The 13,578-nt window shown below is 32.8% G+C and overlaps 1 protein-coding gene across 1 annotated transcript in view; it reads right to left on the reverse strand.

The window, feature by feature from the left end:
- Positions 1-13,578, reverse strand: part of LOC100974207 (eyes shut homolog) — a 1,877,183-nt gene that overhangs the window by 331,488 nt on the left and 1,532,117 nt on the right. The window contains exon 32 of the mRNA XM_063605324.1: positions 1,491-1,644. Coding sequence (XP_063461394.1) covers positions 1,491-1,644 — 154 coding nt within the window. The remainder of the gene's footprint in view (positions 1-1,490; positions 1,645-13,578) is intronic.

A 13,578-nucleotide genomic window follows, 5' to 3' on the forward strand; every position in this document is an offset into this window, starting at 1 on the left:
GCTTCTCGTCTGGTTCTTTTTAGTGATCAACAGCAAACACTTATAACAGAAATGGTTGAAATATTTGTCTGTTGCTCTGAAGGAGTTTGTTTTGTCTGTATAGAACTCAGTGTTGCAAAGGGTATACCTAATTTACAAATAATGATTTCATTACCTTAGAGTAATTTCATTGCCTTCTTGTTATAAGCAAATGAATTGCCCAGCCCAGACACCCTCATTTCTTCATTCATTCAGACATTTACTGAGTATCTCCTATTTGTCAGATGCCCTGTTAAGTGCATTAAAAATGAGTAAGAAACCATCTCTGCCTGTAAGAAGTTTCATTTTCAGATTGGTGTCCATTTTGTTGATGTTATTTTCAGACTGATGCAGTTTCAGAGAAAGTTTATTTGATTTATATAACCTTCATAGGTTAGCCAAGATTCCTGCTGATCAGACTGACTTATCTAATTGTCATTTTTAAAGACGAACTCAGTCACAGAATATTTTTCAATGACATAGAGTAACTTTGGAGACCATTATTACTATATGAAAAATTTGAGCTATACTGATGAAAAATTTTGAATTCTTAGTTGCTGCATGTAAATTTTGTTTAGTAATGCCCCTGAGATGTGACCATCATTTAGCAATTTCTCTTTTCTGATGTTTTATAATTTTGAAGCATAAATGAATTCAAAGACTGATTTCCAAACATTTATATAATCCAGAAAGACATTTCCGTTTAACATTCTGTTGGTTTTGGTTTTTCTTTTCTACTGAGTTTTCTTTTTTTGTGCAGTCAATGGCTCCCACTAACCAATTCCTAGCAGCTGTACTCCATAGATATTTTGTTGAACAATAAAACTGGATGTTAGTTTTAACTGAACAACTTGATGCTTTAATTTATTTGCTTGCACCATAATATTTTCAAATAAAATTGATTTACTTTGTGTGCAATTTGATTCCCATAGGATAGTATTAAATTATAGCTTAGTTCAATTTGTAGTTTATTCCACCAAATTATAAAAATAAGTAAAACAAAAGCAAAAATAAAAAAGTAAACAAAACAAAACAATTTTCAGATGGACTTTTAAAATTCTTTTCATTTTTGGGTGGCTGTTACACACGTAAATAACATTTAAAAAATAGAGTTCAGGCCGGGCACGGTGGCTCATACCTGTAATCCCAAGACTTTGGTAGGCCTAGGAGGATGAATCATGAGGTCAGGAGTTTGGGACCAGCCTGGCCGGCATGGTGAAACCCCATCTCTACTAAAACAAACAAACAACAACAACAAAAAACTAGCCAGGCGTGGTGGTGCACACCTGTAGTCCCAACTACTTGGGGAGGTTGAGGCAGGAGAATCGCTTGAACCCGGGAGGCGGAGGTTGTAGTGAGCTGAGATCACACCACTGCACTCCAGACTGGGTGACAGAGCAAGACTCCATCTCAAAACAAATGAACAAACAAAATTTCAGCACGAAAGAACTACCGTGGAGTACAGTACTTACCGTATTGTGATAGGGGTGAATGCATTTGTGTTAATGCTGTAATTAGCAGAAACAGTCAAAATATTTTGAGAATTTCCACATCCATATTTAACTGATGGCCTTCCTTCCACAAGAAATAAATGAAGAAACTGCTTTCCAAAATTATTCCCATTACCTTTAAGAAAAAAACAACATATTAGTAATTATTGTAGATTTATATTTTATTGGTTAACAATAATTAAACACAATCTTTGCCATCAAAGACTAATGATTTAGGGGGTTGGTAGGAGTGCTATTAGATAATTATTCCATGTAATAAGTACCATATTAGAAACGTACATTATTGTCCACAGGCTGAGGATAGCATGGTATTAATAGCATTAACTTGACACGAATTTTAACTTTTGATTCTGTTACCTCGTACCTGGATGTCCTTAACTATTTTAAACCTGTTTCCTCATATGTTAAAATGGGGTAGTGAGAGTAACTACTGTAAGTATTAGAACTCCTGTGATAATTAAATAAAATAATAAATGAAAAGTGCCATGTTGAGTTTTTAATAACTTGTATTATTATTGAATCTAATGTTTAAATTTTATTTTTGATTTCTAATTGCTTATGTTTATTTGTATTTTAATTACAAAGCAATATGCATCTTCTATCAAAATAGAGAAATATATAGAGAAAAGAGATAAATATTTCTTTTCCCCAATCTCATTCTTCATCCCCACTTTGAAATGTTCTTTTCTACCACCTATCTCCCCACATACAAATATTTACATATCCCAATTTTATTTTTAAAAATGAGATCATACTTTATTCATAAATTCATAAATGGCTTCATTCATCTTTCTCTTTTTACTTAAAATTTGGACATCTGTCCCTGGAAGCCCATGGATCTCTCTTTTTAACTTTCCTAATTGAAGTATAACTTATACAGAAAATTGCAGAAATTATAAGCATAAAGCTCAGTAAGTAATCACAAAGTGAAACCGCTCACCTAAACATCACCCAAGTTAAGGAAAAGACCATCATCTGCATTGTCAGAAGTCCTACCAATCACTACTCTTTTCTACTCTTCATCAAAAGTAACCACTATCTTGATGTTTAACAGCTATAGTTAGTTTTACTTGATTTTAATCTTCCTATTAGCGGAATCATATTGTATGGATTCTTTAAGTCTACTGTAGTCCTCCCTTTATGACAGCCCCAAAACAGGTAATTACAGTACAATAAAATATCTTGAGAGACCATATTCACATACTTTTTATTACAGGATATAGTTATAATCATTCTATTTTATTATGTGTTGGTATTAATGTCCTACTGTTACTAATTTACAAATTAAACTTTATCATTGGCATGGATGTACAGGAAAAAATCCTAATATTGATAGGGTTCAGTACTATCCACAGTTTCAGGTGGATCTTGGAATGTATCCCTTGCAAATAATGAGGGACTACTGCATTTGTTTCGGCTCAATGTTATGTTTGAGAGATAGATTATGCCACAGTTAATTCATTATCATTGTTTTGTAATATTCCATTAAATTAATATTTAAAATTCAATTACTGTTTCTAGTGTAGGTAGACATTTTCCCCCTAGGTTTTCGTTACTGTGAAAAATGCTGCTATGAGCATTTTATATATGTCTTTCAGTTAAATTGCATACATTTCTGTTGTATATATATCTAGGAGTTGAATAGCTCTGTCAGAAAGTATAAATATGATTAACTTTAGTAGCTATTGCCAGTTTTCCAAAATAATTGTTTATATTTAACACTTTACCAGCAGCATACAAGAGTTCCAGCTGATCCATAGCCTTATCATTTGGTATGGTCACTTTGTATATTTTACCTATTCTGTTTATTATAGCTTTAATTTTACTTTCTTGATATTGGTGAAGTTGAACATATTCTCATGTTTACTGACTATTTTGATATACTCTGTTGTGAAATGTCACTTTGTGTTTCTTGCTCATATTTATATTTAGTTGTTTCTTTTTTCTTATTGAATACAAGCTCTTTGTCAACTACATGGATTGTAAATATCTTCTTCAGTTCTATTGACTTGCCAATCTCAAGGGTGAGTTTTGATGAATGTAAATTCTTAATTTTAGTGTAAATCAATTTATGTATTGTTTCCTTCAGAGTTATGATTAGTCCTTTCATGTCATGTTTAAATGTTGTGGGGTGGGGGAACGGGGGAGGGATAGCATTAGGAGATATACCTAATGTAAATGATGAGTTAATGGGTGCAGCACACCATCGCACATGTAAACATGTGTAACCTGCACTTTGTGCACATGTACCCTAGAATTTAAAGTATAATAAATATATATATAAAGAATTATTTGCCTTCCCCAAAGTCATGAATTTATTCTACATTACCTTCTGTAAGCTTTACTTAAGTTCTACACTCTACCTAGAATTAATTTTTCTGTGTAAGTACTGTGGAGTTGTGATAAGCTGAATTATGACACTCAAAGACACCCATGTACTAATTGGTGGAACTGGTGAGTGTTATTTGATATTGCCAAAGAGACTTTGCAGATGTGATTGAATTAAGGAGCTTGAAATGGAGAGATTATCCTATATTATTTCGGTGGGCCTTAAACATAGACACAAGTGTCTTTGTAAAAGGGAGGAAGAGGGAGACTTGATGGCAGATGAGGAGAAGGCCATGTGACTACAGAAACAGAGACTGGAGTGATGCAGCCACAAGCCACAGAATGCTGACAGCCACCAGAAGCTGGAAGAGGCAAGGAATGGATTCTCTGGAGCTTCCAGAGGGAACCAGTCCTGCTGACAGCTTGACTTTAGCCCCATAAGACTCATTTCAGACTTCTGACCTCCAGAACTGTAAAAGAATAAATTTCTATTGTTTTAATGGTAACTTGGTATAGCAGCAATACAAAATAATGCAGGGATCATTTTTTCATTTTCCATTTTGATTTCTAATTGATCCAAAATCATCAAAGTAAATAATTCTTATGATGTAAATATTGAATTTTCAGATATTTATTTGTGGAATATATATATATTTTACTATTTTTGAGTTTTTCCATTCCCTACTTTTCTTCTATTGTTTTTATCAGTATATGTATGTATATACATATCAGTATATATACATGTGATATACATATATCAGTATATGTATTTTATGCTAATGACATTGTTTTTGTACTCAAGCAATAGAAAAATGGACCAATAAAAGTGTCTTAAATCTCTCCAAAATTACAACCTTCAGAAATGGCCAGCATTAATATTCAGTGAACATCTGTAGATACAAAGATTGATATATGGATAGATAGGTAGAATTTCTTCAAATAAGAGCAGGATCATACTATAAAGTATTTAAAAAAGAAAATTATATGAAATGAGTAGTTCTCAAACTCTTTGATCTAAGGACCCCTTAACACACTTAAAATCCAGTGAGAACTCTAAAGAGCTTTTGTTTACATGTTTCGCATCTTTTGATTTACTGAATTACCATTTAAAACCATGAAAATTTTCAAATGTTTATTAATTTAAAAATCTCATTACATGTTAACCTAAATAACATATTTTGTGAAAAGTAATTACATTTTTTCAAATAAGAAACAGCAAGAGAATTATTCTATACTTTTACAAATATCTTTATTTTGAAACTTAATAGGAGACAGCTGGATTATTATATCTACTTCTGTGTTCAATCTGTTGTGAATTGTTTCTTTGGCCAAAGTATAGGAAGTTCAGCCTCACACAAAATGTTATGGGAAGAGGAGGAACATTTTAATAACTTTTTCAAATACATACAAACTGGACAAATGACAGTTCCTTAAAGTTTAGTTGCAGTGTGGAATCTAAAAGTGTATTAATGAACTTCACGTCCTTGTTACATTAAAATGTTATTGGTCTTTCTTGCACTTTGAATGGATGTTTTATTCATAATTTTATAACATCACTAATTGATCATTTGAAAAATATTGGTTCAGAGTTATGCAGAGTTTTCAGATATGACACATTTATTGTATAATAAGATATCAAATTCATTAATATTACCACTAAGATAATCAGAAAATGTTAGAAAGCTCTCAAGTTCGTTATGGGGAATGTAGATTTTTCCAAAATTCTAATTTTTCTTAGACAGCTTGAGTTTTATCATTGGCAAAAAATACTATTAGCTGTTTTCCTCGAGGTAACAGGCTTACTTTATTACTTTTTCAGAAAATAGCTGCCAAATAGTCATGTCTGAATAACCATACATTATCTGCTAGTCATTTTTTCAGTTGTTTTCATAGTGTCTAGATAAACTGGCAACTTGTCTCAAGGCAACTATTATACCTTAATATGTAGTCAACTTTCTTAATGTGTACTTCCAATGTTACACACAGAATATTAAAACTTGTATACTCAAGTGTTGAGATTTAATAAGATTATTGAATTTTATTGCATCTCTAAGGACATTTTTTTAAGTGTCCATTTTTGTTTTGAGTGGACAGTGGAAAAGAATACAATGACTGCTAGTACGATTTGGTGCTGCTGCCTTAATATTAAGGTGTTAATAATTTTATTCATTATGACTTTTACACCATGAGCGGAAATGTCAACACAGTGATTTTGACCTTCTGGACACTTGAAACTCCTGTGGATCCCTCAGGAGTCTATGGATACACTCGGAGTATCCCTGTGTGAGATACTCCTCCACTTAAAAGGAAAAACCAGAAACCAGAATGAAACTAGACTTACTGCTCAACATTAATAAGTGTTTCTTTAACAATTCAGCAAGACTATGTAGAAACCTGGGTTATCTGTTCCCCCTACCTCAGGTTCTAGACAAGTGGATTAAAAGCAACAGTCAGGTCTCAAAGAATGGTTCAGAGAAAGGTGTCTGGAAAAATCATGAAAGACTTTGAAATGAGAAAATAATTTAATATTTAGCTTACTCATCCAGGTTCTCTGAACCTTTCTTTGTCTCTGAGCTATTTCCCAATACTGTAAGTTGCAGAAAACTAATAATAATTCACATGATTTCTGACTATACTAATGCATATTAATTTTCTGATGAAATGAAATTGATTATTACCCCATGGGGAGACTATTTTTTATCTACTTGTAAATTTACTTCAGAATTCCTTATTCTTTATACATGTTTGTGCCCCTTGAATTGTTTCTTGAACTTGTTATAGTATCTCACCAGTTACTACATAAATTAATAAGTAAATAAAATCTTTGACATGTTTTATTATTATTATACTTTAAGTTTTAGCTGATTTTTCTTTGTTAAAGAATAATTTTTAAAAGGGTATATAAAAACACATGTCATTTAGCATTAGGTATATCTCCTAATAGGTATATCTCCTAATTAGGTATATCTCCTGATGCTAAATGACATGTGTTTTTATATACCCTTTTAAAAATTATTCTTTAACAAAGAAAAATCAGCTAATTCTAGTTTTTGATGTTACAACACATATAAGGAGGAATGATTTGTATCATATCCAAACAAATAAAACCAAAACCAACTCTGAGGAAAATTTGCATAAAAACAGTGCAAATGGGGTCCCTGATACTAGGGAACATTTTACTCTCGCACTGGACAAAGATGCCCACACTGAGGATGACCAAGTTGGGAAAGGAAGGAAGAATTCAAAACATGGTTGAAGAAACAGATAGAGCGGGGGGGACATAAAAAATCCAAGGCACAGAAGTACGTTTCCCATTAGTGCTGTGCTTCAAGCTATAGAACTTATTGAGAATATAAATTCAGTATGAGAGCAACACAAAGTAATACATAATAATAAAAATAGATTAAGTCAATATTGCAGAAGTAAGGAAACAGATAAAACAACAGCATTAAAGATTTAATAATTTAGAATAACAAAAGGCATATGGTTGAAAATCACTCATTTGAGATCCTTCTAAATGTCCTATTTTAGGATCCACTTAACCCATCTGGGTTTATCACTTCTGAGGACTTCTACTGTACAGTGAGCAAATTAGCCCACTGCATGGCATAGGGCAATACAACTTTATCTTTTCTGCATCTTCTGAGATCCATTAGCAGGTTGTTTTTTTTTTTTCGGCTTCTACTCTTTAGTATTTTTTCTTATTTTTCCCATGGCTTCCTATTCAGCTGATCAGGCTGCTTTTATCTGAATTTGAGAGTATAATTAAAATTTTTTTGTATTCTTGACTTCTTTTTTTCTGGAGTGGAGGTGAGGTGGTGGTTGGGAGTTGGAGCATATTTAGAAACACAAAACTGCACCAGCACTTGTGTGTTTTTCTCCTTGGATCTGTAAAAGGTTATATTATAAAATGGCATAAGGCAGTTCTTCTTTCTTGAATTGTTGACTTGTTCTCCACTCCCATCATTTTGTGAGTGGGGAGGGTGTTAATGCACTAAAGGACAGTCTGTTATCCTACTCCATTCTATCGTTTCTACTCAGAAGCTTTCTATTTCTTTATATTTTTCATAAACTGCTTTATGTTACCATTTCAGACTCATATTTTTGAGATAAGACTTAAAAATAGGATATATAGTGTAGGGTAGAACAGAACAGCTGAGCATTTAGGTCAAAGTGTTGTGCCATATGTACAAGGTTTGTTTTTCAAAACTTCAAAAACTGAATTTTAAAGATTGACTATACACATTCAACAAGATGTATGTAGTACTATGCAAGAATGAGTTATTTTTAAAGGAAGCTCAGCCACTAACATCAATGACAGAGATGAATAGTCTTATTCAAGTATACCAACATCCCATTATGGACTGTAGCTGCTTTATTGTACAGTATAAAATAAGACTGCTTTAATAAAGGTAATGGGAACAAAAATGAACAATGAAGCTTAGTTCTCTTCACAGTCTGCTATATATTAACAGGTTTTAATTTATCATATTGATTTATTCCATTAACAACAATTTGAGGTTTTATATAATATTTTTTACAAAGGTCAAAGTGTTTTGCAAATATCATAGGATGGTAGGTGGGAAAGTAGAGGATCTGACGCTACTGATGTGTTTCCATGATTCTATAGCAAATTAATCACCTTAGGGAAGAAAAGACATCATTTGATTGACTTTTTTCACCCTCAAATCAATTGACTTTGTATCATGTAACCCTAGGATTCTATAAGTAGAGAAAAGCTATGAACAAACACATTCAGGAGGAACTCTGGTTTTTCCAAACAGTATTAAAGACAATTTTCAAACACAATTATGGTAAAAATTATTTGATTTTAGAATGGAAAAATTAGTGACAATTAGGAAAAGAGAAAGAAACTTGAATATTTAAAATATAACTACTGAAGAAAATTCTAAGTAATGACTATTCTTAGATAAATGTGTGTATTTTTACATTAAACCTTATGGATTGAGTAATCCATATGTCATATTAAATTTAGTTCAACATTGCTCGTTGAATGTAGACATCAAGCAAATGTGAATCTTTCTAAATATATATGTGTTTGTGTGTATATATATATATACACACTACATATATATACACACTATATATATATGCACACTATATATATATATATATATATATATATGTTTGCAAATATATATAGGGCAAATGTTAAAGGCAGTGTCTGGAACATTTTCCCCATAATGTTCTAATTTGTGCTACCTTCAGGCAGGACTTGAAAGCTCTAGAAGAGTTTACCATTAAGCCGTTGAAAGAAAGTCATTCTGTTCTTTCACTGAAAAGATGCTTGATGATCCATTAGAGAAGTATGAACCTATCCTTTTCTTGAAATGTTAAGTTGGTGCAGAAGTAATGCGGTAATAGTTCTTTATGCTTTTAGGCTTTGTAGTAAGTTTTAAAATGAATCATTTATTGATTTTTTTTCTGAATGTTTTATCCAGACTACATTTCAAAACTTTATAAAATCTCTAGTTCTCAAATTTTGTTTATCCTAATAAAATGATTGTCTGCTAATTTAAGATTTGTTAAGCATAAAAGTGCTGCTTAGAACAATGAATAATAGTATTCCTCTCAAAACATAGATTCCAGTATCTAAATCTCATAGTTTTTAGAGAGATAATTCTAAGAAGTTTGAATCTGATATATGAAAATATATATGTATATATAATTAGTCTTAGAAATAATGAAATAGATATCATATGGAGAAACAATGATATTCTAGTCACCTATTTTACAATTTTAGTTTGCTTAGATATTAGTTGAATTGTAGATCTGGAATTTGCTAAACATGGATACTTTATCACTTTATTGAAATATTGAAGATATTCATTGTTTATATGGTACCACTCCCATTAAACATGGGTATTCTTCTCTAATTGAGCTATTGTAATAATGCTCCCAATATCAACAATTTGAATTGAGATCATTTATAAATATTCAAAAGAGGTTCATTGGTTATCGGTTTGAATTAAATAAAATCTAACATCATTCCTTATAGAATTAATAGTTATAAGTGCAGATAAAGCACTATTAAATCAGGTACCTAGATTATTAAATCTGGAAATTTCCATAAAGTTACCTGGATTTCTATCATCTACCTTAACAGAAAAATACCTCACATTTTTATGGTGTTTTGTATTTTTCAAAACACTTACATAGATATACATTTCAAACCTTGTGAAGTTTGATAATATAAACATACCTGTGTCACTTGTAGTCAAACTAAGATATAGAAAGATGAATAGATGTACCCTATATTGTACAATAGCTCACACTGACTTGGGTTCAAATCTATCCTTGGTTATCTACTGACGTTTCAATCAGAGCTACCTGTGGGAGCAGTCAGATGATCTGTTTATCCCTGGTGCTGCTTCATGACATATGATAAAGACTGTTTGGTTATCTTGCATTGAGATCTCTGTTGGAGCACAGATGTTTCTTCTGTAGTTTTAGAATTCCTCTTTCCTGGTTCCCCCTAAAGGTTTGAATTTGTATACAGCAATAATTCCAGTAGCAACCTCAGCAGCAGTTGCTCATGATTTTAAGACAGCTTACAGCAACAATGATGACATGGGCTGATAATAACCAGTGTTAGGGTAAGCTAGTTTGTCAGTGGGAAGATGGCAGACAGAGAAGCTCTGGGGAGAACTGAAGGATCATGGCAGCAGCCTGGTACATAATTAATGATTACACCCATGTTTACATGCTATTGGAGATTGGCTTCAGGCCAATTTCTGAAATTTATAGACAGCCTATTTTAATTTTTTCTAGTCTGCTAATTGTGCTTAACCAGTAAAAAACACTAGTAATACACAACTCTTAGAGGAAATGGGTCTTCTTCATTTGGGTGAAATGAATAAAAATGAAAACTCCAAATTTCACCAATTGTCTGTTTTCCTACTCTCCCATTTTTGATGCCACGATTTTTAGTCTATTTGTTGCTAGGATGAACATGGCTGTTAAATGGATATAACATTCGTAACACCTCTTAGACAAAAATCTTGCATCTTAAGATCTTAATTCCCTAGACAAGGTACAAGAGGAAAGGAGTTAAAGCATTATCTGAATAAGTCACTTATTTCAAGCCTGCCATTTGCCAAGCACTGTTTTATGCAGGTTATATGTATCTCTCATTGACTTATTTCTTCATAAATTTCAGTTGTATAAGTAGAATATAATTGTTCTATTTTAGGCGAAATTTAATGAATCACATAATTCTAGGTCAAGGGTTGGCAATCTATGTGGCCCATGGACCAAATTCTGACACTGTCTGATTTTGTAAATCTTAATTGAAACATGGCCGCACTCATTCATTTACATATTGTCCATGGCTGCTTTCAGGCTACTATGGCAGAGTTGAACTGTGCAGCTTGCAAACATATCTACTTCAAATATCTATTTCTGATGGTTATAGAAAAACTTGCCAACTCCTGCTATATTCCTGATTTTTTAAGTAAATGCGTGAAAACATTATCTTTGTTTCAAGCTACATTTTGACGAAACCATTGAAATTTGTGTTTGTTTCTATTTATCAGAGGAATAAATTATAACAATGTTCAATGGGATAATTTCCTAAAGATTCAATACCTACTTATTTTTTATCACAGCTATCAAGGTTGAATAACTCAGAAACAAAACTTAAGAACTATTCTAGCCAAGTACCTATGCTATACAAGGCACTACAGGAGGTTCTGAGGAGGGTGGGGAGAATAGAGAACTACAAAACACAGTTTCAGATTAAGAGGTTAATATGGTTTGGCTGTGTCCCTACCCAAATTTCATCTTGAATTGTAACTCCCATAGTTCCCATGTGTTTTGGGAGGGACCCGGTGGGAGATAGCTGAATCATGGGGGCATTTTCCCTCATACTGTTCTGGTGGTAGGGTATAAGTCTCATGAGATCTGATGGTTTTATAAGGAGTTTCCCCTTTTGCTTGGCTGTCATTCTCTCTCTTGCCTGCTGTCAAGTAAGATGTGTCTTTTGCCTTCTGCCATGATTGTGAGGCCTCCCCAGCCACGTGGAACTGTGAGTCCATTAAACCTCTTCTTCTTTATAATTTACCCAGTCTTGGGTATGTCTTTATTAGTAGTGTAAAAACAGGCTAATACAGAGGTGTTTGCTATTTGGTGAGGAGATGTAAGCACAGACTCCTGGTAAAATGAATCTCTGTGCAAGTTCTTAATTTATACTTCTAATTTAAGACATGTCACAACCAGGTTTCCCAAAGAATTATGTAGCTATCTACTAAAAGGTGAGAAACTAGGGCTATATAGACCATCACTTATTCAACTTTGTATCCCTCACATTGCCCAAAGAAAGCTATGCACATTTTAGGCACTCAGAATTTGTTGAATTTGTCTTTGCTGTCATAAAAAAGATAAAATACAATGAATAGAAGTTTCTCATGAATGACAATGCATTAATTCAGCCATCCATGTTTGCAACTTACTCTTTCCTATATCTGTCTGGAGCTAGCTCTATTGGGACCCATTAAGGAGGGATAAAGATATTCAAAGAATTTTATGGTACACACAATAAAATTGATTAAAACAACTGAGCAATCTTTTTCCTTAGAAGAAAAAAGATGCTATCTAATATGATGCCAGGGAATGCTGTGGGACTTCATTGGCCTTGCCACATCATTGAAATGAAATATGGTAAGTGTCTAATGAAGATATTATATATTCTGCTGGAAATCATTTTATAGAGAAAGGCAGGTGTTATGACTCTTTAGATATAATTTGTTTTCTCCAGGAGTATCAGAAATCTTTTAGTCTTCCATAAATGCAAATGAAGAGGCCCCAATAATTCCACTAGCGTGTCAATTACTCTTATCTAAGATTGGTCCTTCTTTTGCTTCCTATTTTAAATACAAACATTAAGTAATATAAAGATTGCTTCTGAATCCTCTCCTCCCACTGGAGTTGCTCATGTAATTTGCCTCCTGGGACTTGGTCAGATGTCTGCTCATAATTCTCAAAGATCACATACTTCCACATGGCATGCTTATTTCTTTTCAAAGAAGTAGCACAGAATGGATCCAATTGCATGGTAATATATCCCATGACGAAGCCTCCTGATTGATATTGCTTGTGTAATAGAGCTCATTTTCTGAAAGTGCACCTAAAGAATTTTGTGTGGTCTCATCCCTTCTCTCGTGACCTATTAGTAGCTCCTTTGACTAGGTTCCAGAATTCTGAATTGGTTCAGTGGCAGATTCAAAAAGCTTCCTTTTCATCTTGACTGCTGCTCTCGGAGCTGTCTCTCTCCCACAGAGCGTTCTTTTTTAAGCTATCCTTTCTAAGGATTTTTACTGTAACCCCATAAGGATTCAAGTTTTATCTTCCTTTTGTTCCTTTTCAACATCAATTAGTTGGTGAGGCAAACTGAGACAAAATAAATGTGCAGTTTTGAACCAGGAATATAATTCAAAGCTGACAGTGGTTTATCAGCCTGATAGTTCTCTATCCTTGTCTCTTAAATATTTGATTTGATATAAAATACAATGTTCAAAAAATGTTTGTGAAATGGAATTGAGTTGAACTGACATATTTAGGAATTAAAAAATGGCAAAATTAAAAACAAAGCAACTCAAACAAAATCAACACCTAAAATTTGAAGTGAAACATCTGTTTTAATTTTCTCACTACTTTTAATTGCTCCTACACATAATATACTGATTTCAAAGTAAATGCAATT

The sequence above is a fragment of the Pan paniscus genome, chromosome 5, assembly GCF_029289425.2.
Source record: "Pan paniscus chromosome 5, NHGRI_mPanPan1-v2.0_pri, whole genome shotgun sequence".
NCBI lineage: Eukaryota > Metazoa > Chordata > Mammalia > Primates > Hominidae > Pan > Pan paniscus.